The sequence below is a fragment of the Capricornis sumatraensis genome, chromosome X (assembly GCF_032405125.1).
Source record: "Capricornis sumatraensis isolate serow.1 chromosome X, serow.2, whole genome shotgun sequence".
NCBI classification, from domain to species: Eukaryota; Metazoa; Chordata; class Mammalia; order Artiodactyla; family Bovidae; genus Capricornis; species Capricornis sumatraensis.
Window position 1 is genome coordinate 65704257 of NC_091092.1, and position 25236 is coordinate 65729492.

General features: G+C 36.0%; 1 protein-coding gene across 1 annotated transcript in view; it reads right to left on the bottom strand.

Annotated features, from left to right (window-relative positions):
* Window positions 1-22407, bottom strand: part of DACH2 (dachshund family transcription factor 2) — a 986384-nt gene extending 963977 nt beyond the window's left edge. The window contains exon 1 of the mRNA XM_068963180.1: window positions 21899-22407. Coding sequence (XP_068819281.1) covers window positions 21899-22407 — 509 coding nt within the window. The remainder of the gene's footprint in view (window positions 1-21898) is intronic.
* Window positions 22408-25236: the final 2829 nt, after the last annotated feature.

A 25236-nucleotide genomic window follows, 5' to 3' on the forward strand; every position in this document is an offset into this window, starting at 1 on the left:
CTAATAGGAGAACTATATTTTTCCTAGGTTTGCATGTCCTGATTTGGTTTCATTTTTCAGGGAAAAGGGGACTACTTTTGATAAAGTAGCAATCTGAAAAACCTAGTGTATGTTCAGAATCAATGTACAGTCCCATTCTTTTGCTGCAGATTAAATTCCATGGATTAAAAGAGCAAGTCAATTACTTCATTGGGTGAGATAATAAAACTCCCAGATCTCTTGAGTGTTCAAGAACACAGGAAATTTAACACATGCCTTACTAAGAGTTTTGAGTTAATCTCAAAAAAAGATATCATCATAGATAAGGAACTATATTTTCTGCCAAAGGAGGACACATGTCAGATCTATGGATAATATGTATGAGCCTTCCTATCTCTTTTTGTACCATATATGTAGATTCATCTACTACACATTATTGTACCTTCAGTGGTTTCACTGTCAGCTTCCATTTTCTGCTTCCAGCATTCATCCTCCTGATTCAAAAACATCCCTTTAACACATCATTCCTAATTAGGTGATTAGTTCTTGGAAGGGCAGGAGATAAGTTATTTGCATAATTTAATCATAAATAGAAGTTAAAGATACAGATTTTACTGTTCGTTTGTACAATTATCTTCCTCAGCCTGGGGGGAGCGGGGCGGGGCTTAGACATTAATGTGATTAAACAGTATTTCTGCAAACAGGCAACTGTGTGTCCTCTATTAAAGCAAGGCTAGAGGCAAATGAAAAATTAATTTTAGAAGACAATCAATTTTATTCTACATGACTATAATAAATAACAGCCCATCTGTAGACAACTCATTAAGCCTTGGGAGGGTACATGTGTCACAAACTCTAAATGACACACGAGGCTGAATTTTGCACCAAAATAGAACTAGTAATAAGTGGCCTACCAGCTGCCATATCAGCCTAGAAAGTCAACAGACAAGAATTTCCTAGAAAATGAAATGCATACAGTGTCACTCACAGTCAACAAGTTAATTACTACTAGTAGCAAAAGCTATTGAAAACTGGTTCATTTTATTCTGGGATTTGCTCTTTTTCTTGTGTTCTGAATGCATGTATATGTGTATGTTCACACATATTACTGTGATACCACTTTCACTAACAAGAGCTAACATTTACTGAGCTCTTATTATATGCTAAGTATTTTGTGTACATGATCTTAATTAACCTTCTTAACCCCATAAGTTATGTAACTAATTTAGTATCCCCATTTTAGATGAAAAAAAAAAAAAGAAAAAACTGAGGCTTAAATGATTGTACATCTAGAAAGTTTTAGAACAAATGTGGCTATCTAAGACAGAATAATAATTCCCTAGGGTTTCATTGTTCGAGGAGCTATCAATCAGAATCAGAAAAATACACCTCTTTGGTATAACAATAAATTTCCTTAAAATATGAACAGTTCCCCTAAGTAAATACATTAAATTATAATAAATCATAGTTACACTGTCAAAGCAGCAAACTGAATACATTTTGAGTGGTTACATCCATGTACCACATTAGGCACTATGAATGATAAAACAACACATCAGACTATTCTTGAAGTTGAGGAATTTTGAAGCTATTTGAGGAGGGAGAAAACATATGCAGCTCAAAACAATTTATAAAATGAGAAGGAGAACCAGGGGGAGGAGGGAGAGAAGGGGAAGGGGAAGAGAAAGGAGGAGGAGAGGAAATAAGAAGAAAAGCTATCTGCAGACCAAAGTTTGGAGAAGCAAGAGATCACTGCATGTGATAAAAGAAGTCCTTATAGAGGATATAAAGCTTTAAAGACAGTTGTTTTTCAATAAGACCTTGAGTACTTTCTATACTATGATTCTTCCTGGAAAGGAATCTTAACCTTAACATTTTCTAGTATCAGTTTTCTTTTTTTCTCTCTCTCTCTGATGGAGCAAAGGTGTTTTAATTAATGTGGTGTGTGTATAAATACTGTCTTACAAAGTTGTTATTCTTAGCAAAGATAAAGATTAAAATTTCAGACTTACAAAACATAGGCAATCCACATTAAAGAGAGAGATTTGTAAACAATCACTTTTACAATAAGGTTCACAAGGAGGAAGAGGATACTTATCATTCAGTTTTCTTAAGCAGTTTACATACTTCAGGTCACTTCCATTCAGTTTTAACAAATCTGTCAATGATTCATGCTTGAATAAAATATTCATTTGAAGTTCTAATCTCATCAAATTTAAAATATGGGGCAGGATGAGTAATCACTTGTTCCTTTTGTGGAATATATATTAATTAGGGCCCTCATGCCTAAAATAGTCTTTCCACAACACTTTGCACAGACTATCCTGATTGAGATAACCCAAAGTCTAGTGTATGCACATGTCTCTTTTCAGTGCTATATAAAGAAGGGAAACAAATGTTTTATATCAACCCAATGGCTAAAATCAAATTTTAACAATGGAACTGCATTTTTTCCCTAAACAAGAGTCTTAATAGCAGATGTTACTACATATGGCTTCCCTTGCTCTTCTCCAGCTGCAGAAATTAAAACTCAGAATCGGTGACAGAATCTATTAGTTTGCAAATACTGACCAAACTCTTCTTCCCAACCACTCTATTAACATACCAGGTGAAGGTCTGGGCATGCCCCATCAGAGAAACTTTGTTTCCTAGGTAATTGATAAGGAATTAAGATTGAGATCACCAACTTCTTAGCTTTGCTCTGCTATGATTTCACATGAGAACCTCATGTTTAAAGCTTAACTATTTCATCATTAAACCTCCAAGGTCACAGAAATCCCAAGAGTAGTGAGAAGTAGTGACTACAGCAGAAGCTGTTTAAGTATTTAGACTCCATGTGAGGTTGATAATGCATGAATCAGAGAACAGCAGGTGTTAAACATACATTGATTGGGTTTCTGCCACTTTGAAAGCATTATAAACACATTATAAGTAAAGAACTATGACAATTTCCTAGTTCTGGACCATGCCTAGCAGCTTTGTAGTACTCCACTTAGAAAATACTAATGTGTTGAAATGAAGGTAGGAACTTAATGCATTCCTTCTGAGTATATGACATACTAATAAGATCAACAAATACACAGCCTAGGACCAAGAATGCTTCTGGTATAAAATCAGTTCATAATAAAATGAAGTATATCACCTATTATAAAATAATGTTAATTACAGATGAAATAAACCAAACATTATTTCAATTATGAGGTGGATGAAACTGGAGCCTATTATACAGAGTGAAGTAAGCCAGAAAGAAAAACGCCAATACAGTATACCAACGCATATATGTGGAATTTAGAAAGATGGTAACGATAACCCTGTATGTGAGACAGCAAAAGAGACACAGATGTATAGAACAGTCTTTTGGACTCTGTGGGAGAGGGAGAAGGTGGGATGATTTGGGAGAATGGCATTGAAACATGTATAATGTCATATATGAAACGAATCGCTAGTCCAGGTTTGATGCATGATACTGGATGCTTGGGGCTGGTGCACTGGGACGACCCAGAGGGATGGTATGGGGAGGGAGGAAAGAGGGGGGCTCAGGATGGGGAACACATGTATACCCATGAGGGATTCATGTTGATATATGGCACAACCAATACAATATTGTAATTAACCTCCAATTAAAATAAATACATTTATAAAAAAAGAAAATATTATTTTCACCATATTCTTCAATACACCTTAACTGAAACACAGCATACCCATGGCAAAACAGGAATTATTAAGTATTTGTACCTTCATAATATAGTGAATGTGGTTATTTTTAAAGAATGTATTTGTCAAATTGAGCTCCCTGATTTCTTAATTCCAGTAACTTTAATTTTAAATTTTTTAGAAATTAAGTTAAATAGTTTTTAACAAAGCATACTCTAATAGCATTACTATATGTACTACAAAATTTGAAATACATCAAGACTCCTCTCTTAATCCTTAGCAATTTTAGTGAACAATGTATACATAGATGACATGACCAACACTCTAGTCTTTCAGTTTTGATGACATGACCAACACTTCTCTCCTTCAAAGATCTTGTTCTCTTTACTCTGTCACTCATGCTCATGAAATTGAAGTTGCTCAGGCGTGTCCGACTCTTTGCAACCCTATGGACTGTAGCCAACCAGACTCCTCCATCCATGGAATTTTCTAGGTAAAAGTACTGAAGTGGGTTGCCATTTCCTTCTCCAGGGGATCTTCCCAACCTGGGTATTGAACCCTGGTCTCCTGTGGGCAGACACTTTACCATCTGAGCCACCAGGGAATCCCTAAAAAGTGAAAGCTGCTCAGTCATGTTGGACTCTTTGTGACCCCATGGGCTATACAGTCCATGGAATTCTCCAGGCCAGAATACTGGAGTGGGTAGCAGTTCCCTTCTCCAGGGGATCTTCCCAACCCAGGGATTGAACCCAGGTCTCCCACATTGCAGGCAGATTCTTTACCAGCTGAGTCATGGCTATACCCTAAATTCTGTAATTACCAGTAATTTCAACTCTTCCATATTCTTAATTTCAGGCATCCTACCCTCTGACCACAACTACTTTTGCTTCATTCCTTCTAGTACTCCAACTCCAAAAATTCTTTGACCTCTTTTTGGAACCTCCAAATCATTGATATTATCAACCTTTCACTGTATCTCACTTTCTTGAAATCCTCTTTTTTCCTTACCAGTTTAAAACTTGTTGTCACTCATTATAATCACCTTTTGCATAAAGCCTCAACTCTCTTGCACCCTCTGGTTTTGCTATACTCATAGGACTTAGCAAAATCACAGTTCCTATTAAATTCAATTATTTGCCTTTGCAGCAGAACTGATGCAGCTCTATATGGTGGAAATAAAATACACAACCATACTGACCATCTTGAATTTATGATCAAAAACCTCCGTGGGCATTTAATATGGCCTGGCAATCATACTAAACTTTTAAGTAGTTTATTCTACTCATATAGATGGCTATTTCACATTTTGTCTTTCCCCTCAAATCTCTAAAACTTCCTTTCCAATCCTCATTCTTAACAAATGACTTGTTTCCCACTCCACTGGGAAAATTGAATCAGAAAAGGACTTTCATGGAGCCCTTAAACCAGAGCAACCAAAATCTCCACCATCTGTTAATGAAAATACCCTAACCTTGCTCCTACCTAAACCCAATGCCTCTGCTTGTGCACTAGATCCTATATGCTCTCTCCTATTCAAGAATATCACTTCAGGGACTTCTCTGGTGATCCAGTGGTTAAGAATCCGCCTGCCAAGGCAGGGGACACAGGTTGGATCCCTGGTCTGGGAAAATCCCACATGCTGCAGGGTAACCAAGCCCGTGCATCACGACTACTGAATCCTTCATGCTCTGGAGCCCACTCACCACAACTGCTGAAGCCAGCATGCCTTAGAGCCCATGCTCTGCAATAGGTGAAGCTACCTCAATGAGAAGCCTGCACCACAACTACAGAGTAGCCCCCGCTCGAGGCAACTAAAGAAAACCCAAGCAACAAAGACCCAATGCAGCCAAAAATAAAATTAATAATATTCCCTTTAAAAAAAAAAAAGAATATCATTTCAGCAATACTATAACATAATTTTTCTTAATTTCTAATGTATTATTCCTAATAGCACATGCTATAACCTCTTATTTCATTCTTTTTTTTTTCTCCTTACCTGACTGCAGCAGGTTTAATAGCAGCCCCAAAAGTATGCCCAAGTTGTAACCCCCAGAACCTACAAAGAGGACCTGATTTGGAAAAACAATCTTTGTACACGTGATTGTGGATTTTGAGAGGAGATCAATCTGGATTAAGGTGGGCCCTTGTTTGTGCTCTGCTGCTCAGTTGTGTCGACTCTTTGCAACCCTATGAGCTGTAGCCTGCCAGGCTTCTCTGTCCATAGACTTTTACAGGCAACAATACTGGGGTGGGTTGCCATTTCCTACTCCACTCTTATTTCATTCTCCCCTACTCTCAAGCTACTCCCTCCCACCTGGAAACAATTATCTATACACTCTGCTTCCAATTCACCTCCTCCTGATCTCTCTTAAACACATCACTTAGACTTTTCATTCTTATTATTCTACTAAAACTGCTCTCATAAAGCTCACTAATAACTTCCATTTCTACATCCAATGGCCAATGTTCAGTCATGGCTTTTGGCTTATCAACAGCATTTGATATGGTTGATCACTGCCTCCTTTTTGATACATTTTTTGGGCTTAGCTTTCAAGAACATCATTCTCCCTTGGTATTCCTCCTACTTCACTGCATGTTCCTTCCTAAGAAAGAACTTTTGTTAATTTCTCTTTTCCCTAATCTCTTTATCTTGGTGAGACCCAGAACTTAGTACTTAAAACTCTTCTTTTTTCTATGTATAGTCACTCCTGTCCAAATTTTGTATTTCCTGATTAGATATTTCTTTCAAACACCAGACTATATATATATATATATATATATATATATATATCTCCAATGACTACTCTAAAAGGCTGAAAAGGCTAAAATGTATCTAAAAACTAACACATATAAAACTAAACACCTGAACTTTCTCCCCAAACCTGCTCCACATATAGCCTTCCCCTTCACAAATGATGGAAAACTCATCCTTCCAGTTGCTCAGACCAAAATCTTGGGAGTTTTCTGTGACTCTTCTTTTGCTCACACTCAGTGTCTAGTTCCTAGCTCAGTCAGGAAATTCTGTTGGTTTTATTTTCAAAACTTATCCAGAATCTGACCAATTCTTACTATCTATACTCTATCACCAGAGAAGGCAATGGCACACCACTCCAGTACTCTTGCCTGGAAAATCCCATGGATGGAGGAGCCTGGTAGGCTGCCATCCATGGGGTCACTAAGAGTCAGACACAACTGAGTGACTTCAATTTCACTTTTCACTTTCATGCATTGGAGAAGGAAATGGCAACCCACTCCAGTGTTCTTGCCTGGAGAATCCCAGGGACAGAGGAGCCTGGAGGACTGCCATCCATGGGGTCGCACAGAGTTGGACACGACTGAAGTGACTTAGCAGCAGCAGCATACTCTATCACAATGGTCTAAGCCACCACCATCTCTCTCCTTGTTCACTGCAGTAGCATCATAACTGCTTCTACATTGCCCCCATTTGAAGCCTGTTCTCAATCTAGTAGCCAGTCATCATTTAGAAACCTAGGTCAAATCATGTGATAGCCATGCTCAAAAGTCTGCAGTGACTCCCTATTTCATTCAAAGTCCTCAAAATGTCCTAAAAGGTCCTATATAACCCCCTCCCAACATTACCATTTAAATCTTGTTCTTACTATTCCCCTCAATCACTTCACTCCAGCCAAACTAGTCTCCCTACTATTCCTCAAATCTATTAGCCATGCTAGTAGCCAAAGCCATGTTTTAGGGCTTTTGGTCAAACTGTTTTCTCAGCCTGAAACACTTTCCTCAGATTTAGCTAGGCTAACATCCCTCTGTGAACAAAGCTCATGTTCTCAATGAGGCCTATAGTACCCATTCTATTTAAAACTGCAACCAACTCCAATCCTGCCTTTCATACCCTTACTTTGCTCTATTTGCTCTATATTTTCCATAGAACTTACCACCTTCTAACATACAGTATAATTTACTTATTTATTATGCATACTGTTTATTGTCTTCCTCATCCATACTACCAGGTGGCTCAGTGTAAAGAATCCACTTGCCAATGCAGGAGACATGGGTTCGATCCCTGGGTCGAGAAGATCCCCTGGAGGAGGGAATGGCAACCCACTCCAGTATTCTTGCCTGGAGAATCCCATGGACAGAGGAGCCTGGAAGGCTACAGTCATGCAGTCACAAAGAGTCAGACACAACTTAGCGACTGAGCCACCCACACACATCCATACCACCATACCTTAGAATATAATCCTCTTCTCAGGGACAAGAATCTTTATTTTTAACAAATATATCCCAAGCACCTAGAAGAATGCTTGGCATAGAATAATCACTCACAGCTATCTGATGAATGAATGAACAACTAGTAATCTTTTTTATGTGTTTATGCCTTGTCTCTACAGTAAGATTTAAATCTCTCTGAACTTACCAACCGATGCTAGCATAGTATTTCAGGCACAAGAGACAATTTGTTATTTTAGTAACTATTAATAGATCCCATCATCATAAATTCTTACAATATTATGCTTTGATGAATTACTGCCATTTCTACACACTTTCTTGAATTACTATTCCTTTCACTTTTCCATTCAAAATGTTTTTGTTGATTCCCAAAATCTTTCTGTACATGTATATGGAACTGAGTCTCCACAGAGGGAGTTCAGTTACTGTATTTCTGAAAACATCATCATTAAAAATCAGTATGTCCCATCAAACATGCATCCTGAAGACATTCTAGGGAATCTCCTGTGTAGTGCCTCTCTTTCCTACTAGTTTATCTCTATCTCCTACCACTAGTTTTTCCATAATTTCCTGACTAACTGCAACAATCCACCCCTAAACAAAACTTTTTTTTCAAGTCTGTCTCTAAAGACTTAATACTTCAGAGACAACATAGAGAGCATAATAATGTACCAGAGGAGATAAAACAGAAGTTTAGGTTCAAGGACTGTATCTGCTTGTACTAGATTCTATAGCCTTAAGCAATTCATTTTCCTTACCTATATTTGAATTTTCTCTCCTAAATTCACAATCAGATGACATGCTTTGTAGAATTGCTGTGAGGATAAATGCAGATAGTGTACGATTAAGCTTTGCAGCCTGTGAACTTATGCACAAATTTAAGTTACTATTATTCCCTAGAAGCACTATAAGTTTCATTATAACTATGGATGATGCTGATTTAGCATTGAGGGGAAAAAGAGTCTAAATGAGATTAAGTGATGCCCAGAAGTATCATGTTGTACAGTTATCAGCCATCTGTTTATTAAAAATTTAGAAATTTCACAACAAAATTATAAAAATAAACTAAGGATTAGATTAAATGAGCTAATGTATATGAAATCACTATATAAACTATAAACCAGTACATAAATGTAAAGTTTTTACTATTACACCTAGCTAATAATTTTAAACTTGCAGATATATTTTCAGGGAGAAGGCATGAAGGAAATATTTAAACTTTACTGTACTTATTAACTATAAAATGCCACTTTGATGTTCTTTAAATCAAATTTTAATGTTCATTAAACAATCTTGAATGCAGTGGTTCAAATTACTCCCTAAAATGCAAACTTAATCTTAAATACCATAAAAACTTCACACACATACCCAAAGGCAAAATATAACCCTTTTTAATAAATTCATACTCAACATGTGTTTCAAAAATGTGCTATGGCAAGCTAGAATCAGGCTGATAGACCAATAATAGTAAGGCAACTTACAGAGGAAATATAGTTCGACACTGCATAAAATATTTTAGAAACTAATGTAACATTTACTAGTATAGTAAAGGAATATTATTTTAGTGACAACACATATGCAAATATTCTGTCATGGTTTCAAATATTACCAGCTCACCTCAAATAGAATAACATTTCCACATTTTGCCATTAGTGTTTTTATTTTTACTCACAGCTAATATTTTTATACTTTCTGTTCCTATTCATGAATCTGCTTAAACTAACCACTAGAATAAAATGAATGCAATTAAAGGAAATAATTCATTCAACAGACCTGTGAAAAGGCCTTCTTCAGTCCACATTATACTACCTACTTCTCATCTGTCATCTAAATATCAATAGTTCCTGATTCATTCAATATTTCCATGAGAAATATTTTCTCAAGTTTTTTTCACTCTTATTTAGCTTCATTCCTTTGTTCATGCCTAAATGGTACTACATCATCACCCAAAGTATATAGTTCTATGTTTAAAATCAAGAGTTCTCCTAATTGGACAGAAAACTTTAAAGTATTGAGTTCCACGGCCCCTTCTTTGATGGATACTTTTACATTTTTTCCACTAAGACAGAAAAAGATCTAAAAATCTGAATTTCTTGAGTTGTATTTACATTTAAAAACTGAGAGCCTGCTTGGGGGAAAAAAAATGAAACAATACACAGAAGAGCAGTTATTCAATTCACTGGGGCTAAACTGAAAAGAATAAGAAAAGCTTTAGACTCTGACAGAATGGAGATTATGTAAACATACAACCTCATGAAAAAGAATATGGCCCTAAAATAACAAAAATCTGTCAGTCTTCTAGTATGACAAGGACCAATCCAAAACAAATGCAAGAAAGTGGCTATCCTACAGTACAGGTATCAATTAATCTCTGGAACCGTTACTACTCTCTTCAGAGACCACAATGCTTAACATGTACCCATCATCAAAATGGCCACTCTCGTAGGACATGATCAGCATTACATTTTTCAAACTGCAAGTGGAATGTCAATTATTCCAATCATAGAATAGAAACACTTCACAAAAATTTGATTTAGCACTATACTAATCAGTGTGTTTTAACTCAAAAGCCATGATTCCTCTGATGTCAATACATGTTTATTTAATTTATAGTGACAGTCGCTTGGTCATGTCCAACTCTTTGCGACCCCATGGACTATACAGTCCATGGAATTCTCCAGGCCAGAATACTGGAGTGGGTAGCCTTTCCCTTCTCCAAGGGATTTTCCTATCCCAGGGATTGAACCCAGGTCTCCGGTATTGCAGGTGGATTCTTTACCAACTGAGCCACAAGGGAAGTGAAGTCGCTCAGTCGTGCCTGACTCCTAGCGACCCCATGGACTGCAGCCTACCAGGCTCCCCCATCCATGGGATTTTCCAGGCAAGAGTACTGGAGTGGGTTGCCATTGCCTTCTCCGAGCCACAAGGGAAGCCCCTATTAAATGGAAGATGGTTGTTTAGGGGTCCAAAGCACAGGAAACAAGGTTAAAGCCAACAACTGAACTCATGCAGTTTTCCAGGTTTTGATCTACTAATAGCTATAATGAGTACTGCATCCATTAAGTGGATAAATGTTTACATGGAGAATATAAAAATAAATTCAAACAAAACATACTAATTTAGTTAAGCACTAACATGATCCAGTACACAGCTGTTAGCTATGACATATAAGCTCAATGTCTGTTTATGCTTTGTTCATTTCAGATGTTTTCTACATGAAGCATTTAATTTCAGATTGAATTCAACCTTAGTATATTTCTGGTCTATCTCTCCTTCCCACCAGTGAATATTTATAAGATGTGAATACAATTTAATAGTAGAATAAGCAAGATAAATTTAGACAGGTACCATAAACATTTCATAATGTACTACAAAGCCTAATTAATGTTATGCTAATTTTCCACAATTTTGAATTGTATACATCATTTACTGTTCTTTGCATTAATGTAGGTTAGCTGAGAGTCAACCATATAACAACAAAATTTTACCAAGGTAATCTGGAGATGAGACAAAGAATTTGGATAATTCTTAAGATTACTCCTCTCCCCTTGATAAGTAGCCCAGTACAGACTAATAGTAGGAACCTATTTAATATTTGTTGAAGTGAGGTGACAAATGGGTTGAATTGGAAATATATAATATATACATATTACATATACATACACACACATATGTACACTATATATATAGTATGTATATGTATACGTGTATTCAAATTGAATATTCTAATTGAGTTATAAAATGAGAGCAAAAATTTGTGTACTGTGCATAAAATGTACTATGCAGTAAATTTCTTTGTATGAATGCACTCCCCTTTTGTCTTCCTCAAGTAAAAATCCAGAGGGTACTCATAAACATTTTTATAAAATACATTTAGAAGTTTAGCAGATCATAGGCTATTTTCAAGGCAGAAAGCTTAATATTAACATGTAATTATAGACGTTTATAATTTTCCAGAGTTATTTATGTTTAAATGTAATACATGTAAGGGTCAATGTACTCTGAACAAATAAAAACAAATAATTTTTTCTCATCTCTGTTTTAATTTTTGGCACATAATATTGTATAGGACTACATGTAAAAGCATATCAAACTCTTAAATTGAGAATCTATTTACAACTAACATAAACGAAGGCAAGCTTCTTTACATGGAGGAAAAAACCCATGTTTTTCTAATCCACAGTTACACATTCTACTATAAAAATTTGTGCCTCATAGAATAGTGAATTAACTGCAGCCATTCTTAAATGGAAATATATATTTTATTCCCAGTTCCTCTTGATGAGTATTTTATATATTTATATCGTAAGTAAAACATAAAACTAAAATATTTTATATATTAATAACTTTTTAGTTTGACCTTTCTGGTATAATTCTAAAGACTGAAAAAATTCTAGTGTTCCTGATATAGCACACAGGCAGATACAAGATGTTTAAGGATTACTCAACAATGGACAAGGCAAAAATTTGTAATCTCAAAGATTTCACAATTTAACAAATATAAAAGGGGGGATATAGACTTTATATACCCTAAGCTAAAGACAGCATGATTCCAAAATATAAGCTCCATGAGAGAAGAGACCATGGTGTTAACTCTCTTCACCTAGAACACTGCCTGGCACCACAGAATATACTGTATACACACACACACACTCCATTACAACAAATCTAATCATAAGAGATCAAAATTATTGTGAAGATATTTTTATTTATTTAAATTCTAATAATTAAGTGGACAGAATAAGTTTTCCAAATGTCTACAGATTAAAGACAATATTTCAATAAAGATACACTAGGGTTTAACTTATGTCCTCCAGGGAACTATTTCAGATGAATTCCTCTTGAGATTTTATAATTAAAATTCCTTGGATTGAATTCAAGGGGGTAACCATATCATAAAGCATCCCACCATACTGTCTATGGTGTTATATAAAGCAAGCCCTCAGTGTCTGAATGTTTATTATCCTTTCAGAAGGATCAAGGCCTAACATACATATATAATCACATTTTATGAATGGTCACATTGCAATTTTTATACCATTTCTGTGAATTTGATGTGCTTTAATATGGCATTAAACTCAACATTCTTAAAATAGGTACTGTATAAATAGCACCTATGTATCCTACTGTCAAAAGCCATTAAGAGATAGTATAGTCTTATATGATAATTGTCTGAATTTTTTAATGTTTTTATTGCAATAAAACAATTGATGTATAATGTAGATAATGCATTAACAAATAAATTTATCTAAATATTGTTTATGATGATATTACTATACTTCTTAAATAAGCAAGTAAGAGACAAACTTCTTCCAAAATAACTAAAAGCTCCAAATCATATTGCTGTAAGCTATAATGGTTATAACTGTTAATCCAATACACCTTTTATACAAACCCATAAACACATGAGTGGAAAAATAGCACAGATGTTCATCTCTAATGCAATTTCCATTCAATTTCCTAAGTGTAGTCCCTGTGTGCAAACTAGCTTAACGTTATGTTTAGCTTGCAAATTCTTTAAATAAATAATGAATGCAATAAAACTAGGAGATCAATAGCAAGCTGAGAAATCATAAAAAAAAAAAGCCCTTTGTATTCAGGCTGTTGCCCATTTCAAACTTTAATCTGGAGACAGATCAATATTACTTTTTTCCAACATCACATAAATAGCAGATAGACTAAATGTAGACTAAATGCTGTTACCAGCTAGCAGTTGCCAGCAATCTGATAAGATCATTGGACACAATTACAATTGAATGTTTTATACCTTAACATACACACTATATTATACACTATTAAGCAGCTTGTTTAAAAATAAAAAGGTTATTTAGAAATAAAATTAACATGGTTCATTATTTTTTTAAACTCCAGCAGTTTAATTACAAAGTTTTCACCATGATTTGATCTAATAAACTAAATAATTATAATAAGTTAGAATAGTACCTGCATATGAGTAGTTTCAACCTCAGGGGTCTTAGATGAAAGGAAATGTTACTCTTCAAAATTAATTACACCTGAAAACATTAAGCTATTTATTTAAATGGGGGTGAGGGGGGGACACTTCATGCAAATTTTTATTGCAATTGGATGGGTCCTGAGATTATTCAAGAAGAAAATAAATCACTGTACTTAAGTATTCCTCTTTCTATTCACAAACTATAGATAGAATGGAGGAAAATCCTCTTCTTGGCAACTCATTTTTTATAAACACTTTGAAAAAATATCAAAAGTCAACTGTCTGGTTTAGTGTTGATATCAAGTAGTATAAATCAAAATAGTTGAGCATCATTTTATAGTAGTATTAGAACATCTCCTATGGGTTTTCACTAAAAGAAAATATCAAGAAGTTATACTTTCTTTACAGATATATTTCATTTAAACATTCTAACTTCATATAATAGATTTGTATAGCTTTAATGTACTTGTAAAAATTTTATGGCATGATTACAAATGGTTTTATAAAGGAATTAAATTTTAGGATTAGTGTCTTTTTATAATTGTACATTTTATGTAACTAAGTGTTTTTTTAAGCACAGCAATTTGTACAAAGAATTCTAATGAGAAGAGTAAATGTGTATGTGTCCATGACTATATTCATTAAACAAATGTGAATTAGGTTCCTAAATGTATATGACACCAGGCTTACTAAAATTTTACTATAAATATTACTGAAGTTAAAGATAACTCCTCAGAAATTATTACAAATCCAAGGTTTTGTTTCATGTGACAAATTCAGTTTTATTCTAGGGATATCATTTTAGATAGTGATAAATGTATCCATTTGCTGTTTAGCTATGTTATATTCAATTTTGCATAAATCAATGTATATCATATCTTATATTCACATTCTCAATATAATAATTTTACCAATTCTAATATATAAATTTATCTTTAAAGAAGGATGTGGCAAGACTTCACAATGAAGACATTCCCACGGTTTAAGCAAAGTATGAAAAAAAAAGTTAACTCTTAATTTAGTCAACTTATAATTTAGTCAACTTACTTATAAACTTCTTTTTAAATTATACTGCATATTATAACATGTATCCTAAGCTTCCAAGATTAGCCTAACACTGCAGATAAAAATGTCCTGAAGAATTTGAGACCTCAATAATATCAGTTAATAGTTACCTATTTTCCTATTCTAATAAAGCTAACAGTAAAAATTTGATGGAAGAATACTGTAAAGGCCTGCAAAGAGAACTACCTCTGAGAGCTGATTTTTAAAAATATACATTCTTCAGAAAGTTGAAGAAGAAAAAAAAAATGAATATCCTTTCTAAAATTTGTATTTTCAAACATCAGAGATTAACTTTAAAAGTTATAACACTGACAACATTAAACTCAAAATATTTCACAACAATTAACACAATTGTTTCTCTCCAAAAACCAAGGCAAGGATGCCATGGATGAAATGGAAAAAAAAAATGACAGTGATGATAGTAAATGCAGGTAGGTAATAAAGTTCACTAGAGTTATACAAAGTACCTTTCAGTGTGCATATGTGTTTCTATAGTTTAAGAAAGTAAGTTATAAAAGTAGCATTTATTGTTACTGAATGATTTTTAATTTATAATGACCCAAAAGATAAACATTTGCGATATACTAAAATAAAATAAACTTTTCTAAGATTTTCAGCACTGTAAAGTGAGGAAATGATGAATACACAATGGACAAGTTGTCTCCTTACTACTAAAAAGAAATATTAAATCCTGATGTTCTAAATCCTTTGGTAAGAGTATATTGCAGCTGCATTAAGCCAACAAGAAGCTTATTAGTAAGGATTTAAAAACTAACACCCTTCTCTAATCAATTTGGATACAGCATTATTCTATTTATAGTGATACTTTCAATGTGTCCCAATCATATATTACTTATTCTCATTTTTCCTACCATGATTAAATATTAATGTGGAGGCACTATTTATTGAGCAGCTACCCTATATTTAGGTTTTAAGATATTGATTTCCACCATTTTGGAAGAGTTAATATAGCATGAAAATTAAGAATCTTTCCCATGAAGAAACTTATGATTGGTTTGATATTTTTCTTTGATTCCTAAGTAAAATAAAATAAATTTAGTTGTTCTAAAGTAGAAGATGGAAAAAGGGATGCTGCCACTTTAAAAGCTTCGATCTCTTTGACATTGCTGGCAGTGTATGGGAACATTAATGCATCTGTCATGATAACAAGCTAAGAATAACATCTAGACATCAAACCGAGCAGAGAATCCATCTGAAGTGATTCATTCAGATCTGTCTCATTGATTTATTAAACACAAGGCAACATCTGCAGCCTCACAGAGCTGCTTGGTGAAATTAATGCAAGATCAATTCAAAAGGAAAAAAGTGTAAAAGAGATAAATCAAAACACAATTTGCATGCAGTTCCACAATCAGGCTTATTGGGTGCAAATGTTCAATTTCCCTAGCAAAGCAAATGTGTTTAAATGTTGTTTTATCTTTTTAGAATTGTGTGATCTGAAGTGACAGTGAAGAGTTTTGCAGGTTGAGATGGTGAAAGGGAAGAAAAGGAAGAAAAAAATGCTACCAAAGACCTTTTGAATATGCAACAAGAATATCATCAATACATAATTGTTTTTCTTTTGGGAGAAAGGTTTGATGTCTTTCCTCTGAAAACATGATATTTTCAGTTTTTGTCAATTAGGGCAGTTTTAATGTATATCTGAAATGTATAGAGTGGATAAGTCGAAATCATTTGTTTCTTGAAATGCATCAGATAAAGCGCCACTGTAGATATAGGTTACCAACTGAAATATAATGTACTATGATTAGAATGTCTCACAATTACATTTGCCTGCTGGAAGCACTTTTAAAACAGCTAGAGATTTCACTCAGAGAAGGCGATGACACCCCACTCCAGTACTCCTGCCTGGAAAATCCCATGGATGGAGAAGCCTGGTGGGCTACAGTCCATGGGTTAGCAAAGAGTCGGACACGACTGAGCGACTTCAATTTCATTTTAAGGAAATGGCAACCCACTCCAGTGTTCTTGCCTGGAGAATCCCAGGGATGGGGGAGCCTGGTGAGCTGCCGTCTATGGGTCACACAGAGTCAGACACGACTGAAGCAACTTAGCAGCTTAGCAGAGATTTCATTAAGACAAAATAAGTTTATTTAATAATGCATCAAACAATTCAGACTTGCTATTTTATACAAGTATTAGAGAATTTCTGTATGAAAACACCTAAACATTAATGTCTGAAGACCATCACTTCCTAATGACTTTTTAGCATTCATGTACTATATACACTGAGATTAAAATCATACATAAATATCCAAAGATATTCTCTATCATACCATGCATCATATCTTTAATGTAATACCCACTGCCTATTAATGAGTTTTGGGGCAAATATGAAATCCAGCAAAAGTATTAGACAAATACAAGTTATTATTTATGCAGAAGTGTACTTTTAAAATGAATGTACACGTGGAAGTTCTGTGGACTGGTATATGAGTATACTATTTTAATTATAATATTGACATCATTCTCTAATAAAAGACAGTGCATTGTTGACTACGTGACTGCTTTTAACAGACATGACTACCCCCCTCATTATCCCATGAATTAAAATGCCTGCATTTATTGCCCAGATTAATTTCTAAAACCTTTTTATCATTTCTGAAAATGTAAGTCATACAAAATATTAGCCCAGGAAAGTGATGCAAGTTCTTCAAAAATTTGATTTTGCTTAACTTTACAATGAATGAAAATATCTATTTTCAAAGTTGCTATGTTTTGTGGATTATGAACGATATTCATCAAGTGTGAGTACAAAGCCAAACTCATTGACTATTTTAAAATATTTGTAGTATTTGAAAGTAGTAGTTTAAAAAATAAATAAATAAATAATAAAAAATTTTAAAAAAGAAAGTAGTAGTTTTAAATTGTAAAAGTCACTATAAGTTACATAAAGTTATTCTAACATGGAAGCCCATTTATGTTCTGTTCACACAGTCAGAATAACAATAAACCATGACTGGAACATTTAAATTTTTAATTAAAAAACCGAATTATATTAATTTGAATATATGTTGAATCATGTCTCCAAATGCATTAAAATATTTTCTTAGTCATACATTGCGGTCTAAGCATCCATTTAACTATATGTAAATGACTGAATAACATTTAATCAGTTGGTCCTCAAATGAAATTAAATGCTGATTATGAAATTTAACAATGTTACTTTTATATAGATAGGTAGATAAAGAGAGATAACACTAAAATGTTTTGGTTGCTTTTTCACATTTACTGAATAACAATTTTTAATTCAATATTTTACTGCTATTTTAAACTTTGAAGAATTCAGTAAGGAAAATCCATTGCATAAGAGTGAGATATTTTAGACATTTGCTTTCTGAATCTGCCCAGACTCTATAATATTAAAACTCTAAGTTCTCTTGGACAAGAAATGGAAAATAATCACAGTGCTTTATCTGCAAAAACAAAGATCTAAAACAAGATAACAAGTTTTCCTATTTGGTTTGGGACTTTTTAATCATCATTTTCTTAATAACCCTCAAAATAATCTTCTTTACAATTAATTTCTGAAGCTAAGGGGCATCAAGGAAAAATACCTGGTAGCCATTTTCAACTGCAGCGATATAAAGCCTGACATTTAATAGAACAATGAATAGTCAAGAGTTTCAGTCTTTCTATTCTCTAGTAGCTGAGGCAAGTATTATTTTCCAACATCTTTTCTGGGAAGAGAACTTTGAATATTTTAATAATTAGTTAATTAAAGTTATTAATATAAGGCACTGATTGAGCTATTTTGTGACTTTCAGTACTATCAAAGAAACAATTATGTAAGTAAGTATTTTACTCATTCATTTTCAGTGGCAACACCTCAAGGTCTCTGAAAATGACCAATTTTAATGGTCTATTTAGTGTGTTCTGGAATAGTGTAGGAAGCATTCCAAATTAAAATATCCTATATTAGGCCTTGTATCCTTCCGTAGTCACCTGACAAAGAAGGGCAGAAATGTTTATTATGCAGGAAAAGAAAATTACCAACAACACCATTACAGATAGGCCTTCCATTCAACAATACAGTATGGAAATTGATCCATTAGGAGAAGAAGGTGAATCGCTTTTTTCAAATAAGAACAGTAGTACATAGGTGTTCCTTGCACTTCTCCCCCCTTTTAGCTTAAAATGCTAGGAAATCATGAGTCCTAAATGACAATTCTCTTTAGCCAAGTCTCCACTGGTATTTTGCTCATCTTCTTTGGGCATCTCTATAAGCTCCTCTGATCCATCTTTCACTCCATCTTATGGCATCATTCTGCTCATATCCTATATCTCTTTCCTCTTACTGTCTCCGTCTCATCTACTTTATTTTGTCTCTCTTGGGCCTCATTCCTATTTACATCCTTCACCTTTCTTTTCACTGAATAGAAAAGTCATGGAAGTAATGTTTACTTAAATACTAATTTCACAGATGCAAGGAATGATTTAAGGTACATGCATCTGTAAATAATGTCACCTCAAGTCATAAGGCATCCATTATAAGCATTATCATATTTTGTAGTTTTTTAACTATATGATGATGAGGACAATATGTGATAATGTTAATTAGATTTTTTCCAGAAATTTTGAGGATTTGTTTACTGTCTAGAAATTGCAACATAGGGGTTTCTAGTAGTTTTCCTCATCTTTATTTATAGATTGAATTCATAGAATATATTTCATAAATTTTTTTCAATTACATATTGCAAAACTTGTAACACAATTATAGAATATGTATGCAATAAAATACTCATAAAGAAAAACTACAGTAGGAAGCACATGCATCATATTTCAGATATGCTTCCTCTTATATTTTTAATATTTATCTATCACTTTTACATGTGCACATACACAAAAGCAATCTAAGCCCTCAAAAAAGTTGGCATTGTAAATGCTTGATAAGGAATAAATAAAACATAACTGAACAGAAATAATAACCTAAAACACATCATATAACAGGGTTAAAAAATAGCATAAGAACACTTGACTCTGGATACAGGGAAATTTATTATTTTCTCCTTTAGTAGGTAGCTCTAATAAAAATTAAAGTTTCTATTTGCAGAGGGAAGCATCAAAATGACATTAAAGTGTTAATCTATTTATTTTTTAATGAAAATTATAGATGTTGCTCAAGGATGTATAAATTATTTATTAAAGAAAGTAGAATTTCCTATGTGTAATAATTATTCATTTCTCTTTAAGAGTGGGCATTTGCAAGAGAAACCAGGGACAGGAGAAAGAAGGAGGACAGAAGATAGGATTTCAGGTCTACAATTGTTCAAATCTTTTCAAATGACAACAAATAAACTAGATGACCCTCATCTGAAGTCCCTGGTAATCCTCTGAGTTTGGGTATTAGCAGAGTGTTTTGTGGTCAAAATAAAATATCCTTTCTACTCTTAGAACCTATAATTGCTTCTTTTATTGAGGGAACAGGTATCCTTTGTGTTTTAAGGCCATCTATCTTCCTTAGGAAAATGTGATCTAATGAGCCAGGTTTTTAAGCCCCAGATATGATTCAGGTAGGCGTTCTTATATGAATAAGTTTCTGCTTAATTGCTAGATCCCAGGAGAACACGGCTCAAAGAGAAAAAAAAGAAAAACAAAAGGTTCCCTTGTAAGTTCTGTAGCATTATCTTATTGTAGCAGTCAGCAACAGTTTGTCTACAAGTTGCCAGTATACTTCGACTATACATAGTAATTTGGATTTTACAGCAGATGTGTCAACTGGGTTAGTTTTGGTTCATAAACTCAGAGATCTTATGATTTAAAGTTGCATTGTGAGAAAATCTACCTCTGCAGATGTTTTCTGCAAAATAACAAACAGCAGTGCTGTTTCACAACAAAACCGTTTGCCCCCTTTAGCTTGGTGATGGTGGTTTGGTTTGTATGCTAATCACACCTACCAAGTGTGTACTTTCCTACCAGATATTATTATACTAGAGATGGAATAAATACTAAGAAAACTAATTTAAAAGTCTTTAAAAAATTAAATGATCTTGAATATACTTTCTTAAAACTCAAACATTGGATAAAATTTACTTATGGACATATGCAAATAAATATTTGTTCTACAATGTAATTCTAAGCTGTACTACGAAGGAGGTGCATTTACAACCGGAGAAGCTGACCATCATCATTTAGGGAATCCTCTCTTTGGGGGAATGAGATCCTTCCAATTGTTTGCCTGGGGGAAGAGCTGAAAGCACCCTCTCTAGAAAACCTGCCATCTTTTATTGCACTCCCCACCCGGTCCCGGCCCCGCCGCTCATGCCCCACACTGCCCTCTGCAGATGACCCAAAGGGTCGATCCCAGGAAAGTTACACTTGCCATCCTTCTTTAAAAAAAAAAAAAAAAGGCTCCATTGACTTTCCTGTATCGTGTACGGGGAAGCTTTGCGCAGCAGCCATGAGCACTCATCTTCATGAGCTCGTACTGGCTCTCTCTCACAGACACACACACACACACCACCACCACTACCACCACCACACACCAACGCATTCTCACAACAAACATACAGGATGGGGAACGAATCATCCTCTGGGATGGATTCTAGACTTCCGACCCTCTGCATCCCCCAAATGCTGTGTTCTGGATTGCTAGCTTAGGAGCACAGTTTACAGCTCAGCCAGCCCTCTCCTCCGGAAAGCCCTTGTTGTCCGTGTTCAGGAGAAAAATCTATCCGACCCATATGGCCACAAGTTAACAGGAAAGAAAACCAAATAGAGAAATTAACAATTAATCACAAGCAGCCAGAAAGCCGTGCAAGATAAGGGCGAAAGGCTAGAAACTTTCAATACAGGACCGCAAACTGAAGTTTGTATGAGACTTTCTTAGACCCAAGCCCTGCCCCTGAGCTCGGACTAGAAGCGACAGGAAATTAGTCTTTCCAGTCCTCTTTTTCCCACCGACTTAGAGCCTGAAGAGTAGAGCAAGCTAGTTAAAACTCACTCTACAAAGTTGGAAGAGGATGAGACACGCAGAAGAGGGCAAAGAGGAAAGAGAGAGCTAAGAAACGAGAATCTCACCTGGCATTGGTGCAATCGATGAACAAAGTTTCGAAGTCTTTCCTGGTGATGAGTTTGCAGCGGTTGACCCCGGGCTGGATGGCCCCCAGCCCGCGGAGGATCCGGACCTGCTCAACAGTACACACCACCGGGGATATGTCCAGTCTCTTCAGCTTGGTGTACACCGTATGCAACCCTCCCACCAGGTGTTTGAGGAAGAGATCAAAGACTTGCGGCAGGCAAATCAGTTCCTGGCCGTCCATCAGGAAGGAAGCCACCTTTACCCCATGCATGTCGACCATCCGGCACTCGTTGGTGTTGGTATTGCCGCTGCCTGCGCTGGTACTACCGACCCCTCCACCCCCGGCGCTGCCGCCGTGGTTATTGGCCATGAAACTGTTGATCACATTGGGGGTGAGACGAGGAGGCTCTCCAGGCGTCGAGTACAGGGGTTCCGCCCGAAACAAGCCCCCCGGGACGCCTGCGCCGCTGGAAGTTGCAGAGATTACCGGAGGTGCGGAGACAGCCATGGTCATTCAGTCTCAAATCTTTGGTCTTCAGGCCTTTGCTTTCTCGCTCAGTCTCCTCTAGGTCCCCTAATACCCGCTCCCTCACTCTCTCACCCTCTCTGGCTCGCTCACGCTCGCTCCGAACTGTTTGCAAGTCTACGGTATCGGAGCTCACGCTACGCTCAAGCTCACTCACCACCCTGCGAATAGTGAGCTGCCTGGACCTGCGGCGGCCCGAAACCCCACCCCCACCACGCCACACTCCCGAGACTGGCAGCGCCCCCCAGCCAATGGGTCCCAACCCCTAGGCTCCCGAGCGCGCCGAATGGCTGCCGCCCGTGAGTAGGTGGAGACTCCCTGGCCAGCCTCCCGACTACCTGAGGCAGTTAGGGGCCAGACGGTGAATGAGGATGGAGCCGGAAAAGGGGGCAGTGTAGTTCCTCTGCTTCAAGCCTAGCAGTCTGACTAGAAAACATCCAATTGTTACTCAGAGCTCCCAAAGTGGCCTCGGACACCGAACTACTCCCCTCGGCGCCCCAAGAGTGTCGAGGTGGGAACACAAAGGGGAATTCCAGACTGTTCCTCGCCCCAATCTGCTGCCACCCCGCACCCGGGATCAATCAAGGAAAGGGAGATGACAGCTCCAATTCATTTGCACATTGTTCCTAAACTCAGCAGGGGCTAAGAAACGGCTTTGTCCAACTTCCAAGAGGAAGAATACAGTGAGTCCCGAAGTAAACAGTCTTCTCCTACCCACCTGGCGCGCTTGGTGTAAGTTCTCCCACATCCAGTACACAAAGAAACTAGCGTCCAACACCGCACTCAAATCACAGTTGCGGGTTTTTAATCCGCTCTTACGCACTGACGATCAGTAGGCGCAGAGAGCTTGTGAGCATTTTGGAAAACAGCAGAGACTTGGTATTTGGGTGGCGGACGGACACCTCTTTCTACAGAACTTCCGCCACGGTGTCCTGAACAGACGGCTTTCTGCGTAGCCGGCTATCCCTTAGTTTCAAGATTGTCGTGTCCCATTCTCTGCTAAAATTGATAAGAAAAGTTCCCTTATGACTCAAGACAGTCACTACAGAATATGAGAGAAGAGCGAGGGTTTGTGCTCTTTAATATTGCATTTTTCTTTCTTCCTTCGTCGTGGGCTTGGATGGTTCAGTGATTAGAGCTCCACGTCCTGAACTGTAGCTCAAAATTTCTCCTTCCCCACTTGTCAAATGTCCCTAAACGCACTGTAGAGCTCACAATAAGCAAAATGTCTAGGCAAGGTACGTTCCAGGGCAAAGGAAAGGGTCTTTTCCACAGTCACATGGTGGTTAGATCACTGTAGCAAAGTTGTTTAAAGACTCCTTGTCGACCTTTCAATTCTTTGATATCAAGCCATCTCCTTTCCTGTCGTCCTCTCCTCTAGAGGCTGTTATTTGGAAAGTGAAATCCATGCTTTCCTTACAAAACGTTATCAATGATACAGCTAAGACGACTTCTCCAATGCTCTTACAGAATGTAAATAATTTTAGGAACTTACTGAATTTTATTCTGATTTCCTTGTACTTACATTGTCAAAGAGTGGGAATAAGCGGGCTTTCCTCCGCTGAGTGCTAAGTAGGACTCTTTTGCAATCTCGGACTGTAACCCGCCAAACTCCTCTGTCCATGGGATTTCCCAGGCAAGAATACTAGAGTGGGTTGCAATTTCCTGGGGGAAAAAAAGATATTAATCTTCCCGACCCAGGGGGTCTTCCCCACCCAGGGATCCAACTGGTGTCTACTGCATTGAACAGGTGGATTCTTTACTACTGAGTCATCAGGGACGCCCTTAATAATACATAAATGCCCTAAATAGGATTTATCAGCCTCTCTCTTCAATACATTTTCTCCTTTTGTCTTTTCATCAAGTAATAAGAATTGTCCCTTGAGTCACTTTAAAGTTTCAGTTTTTAATTGTATGGAGTCAAAATGGTAAGATGTTATGATGATTCTTTTTGGAATACTGTGAAAAGTGACTCTAACATAATAGGCTGGAATGGGTGCAGCCACAAAATACTTGTAAAAGACATTGGATTGGTCTTGCTAGTTGACTACTGTTGCGGAAAAAAAAGAAGGAGCAAAAAGAGACAATTGAGAAAGACAAGTACAGGCAGAAAAACTTCCACAAAAGGTGGGAAGTTTTCAAAAAAGAATAGAAAAGTGCTAACAGAAATGTTGGTGTTTACAAGTTTTTTTTAAAGATAAATCCCAATTGTGTTCAACAAGTTTTTGATTTAGAAATGTCTATTAAGCTGTGTGCTGAAATAACTTTGATAACTGATTGTGATTGAAGTTTCAAGATGAATAAGTTTGACTTTAAAAGGGAAGTGTTTTTGATTTTGAGTTTGTTTTGTTTTTTTTTTTTAAGAAATTTCTCTAACTGCATTAAAAACCCCAAGGCCAAGCTGCTTTCTTGTGTACTGCTGTACTTAAATTATCAAATATTTTTTATTTACACAGTGGTTTGGAGTTTTCAGGAATAGGATGTTGCAGAGATGTTTTGATGTTTCAAATTTAAAATCTGATATATCAAAAAGATAATTAGAAGTCAGGTTGCAATCACTGTTTGTTATACTGAAAAACAAACATGTGAACAACTTTTGAAAAGGCTCAAACTAGATATGTCATATACTCAATGTGTCATATACTCAATGTGATATATCAGATATGTAGTTATAGTTTAATTATCACCATAGATTAATGTTCAAATTCTAGTAGAAATACTGGAGACTAAAATTGGTCATTTGATCATTGAAGGGTTAATGTGCCTTGAATGCTTGAAATACACAAAAGATACTTCACTTCATTATTTGAA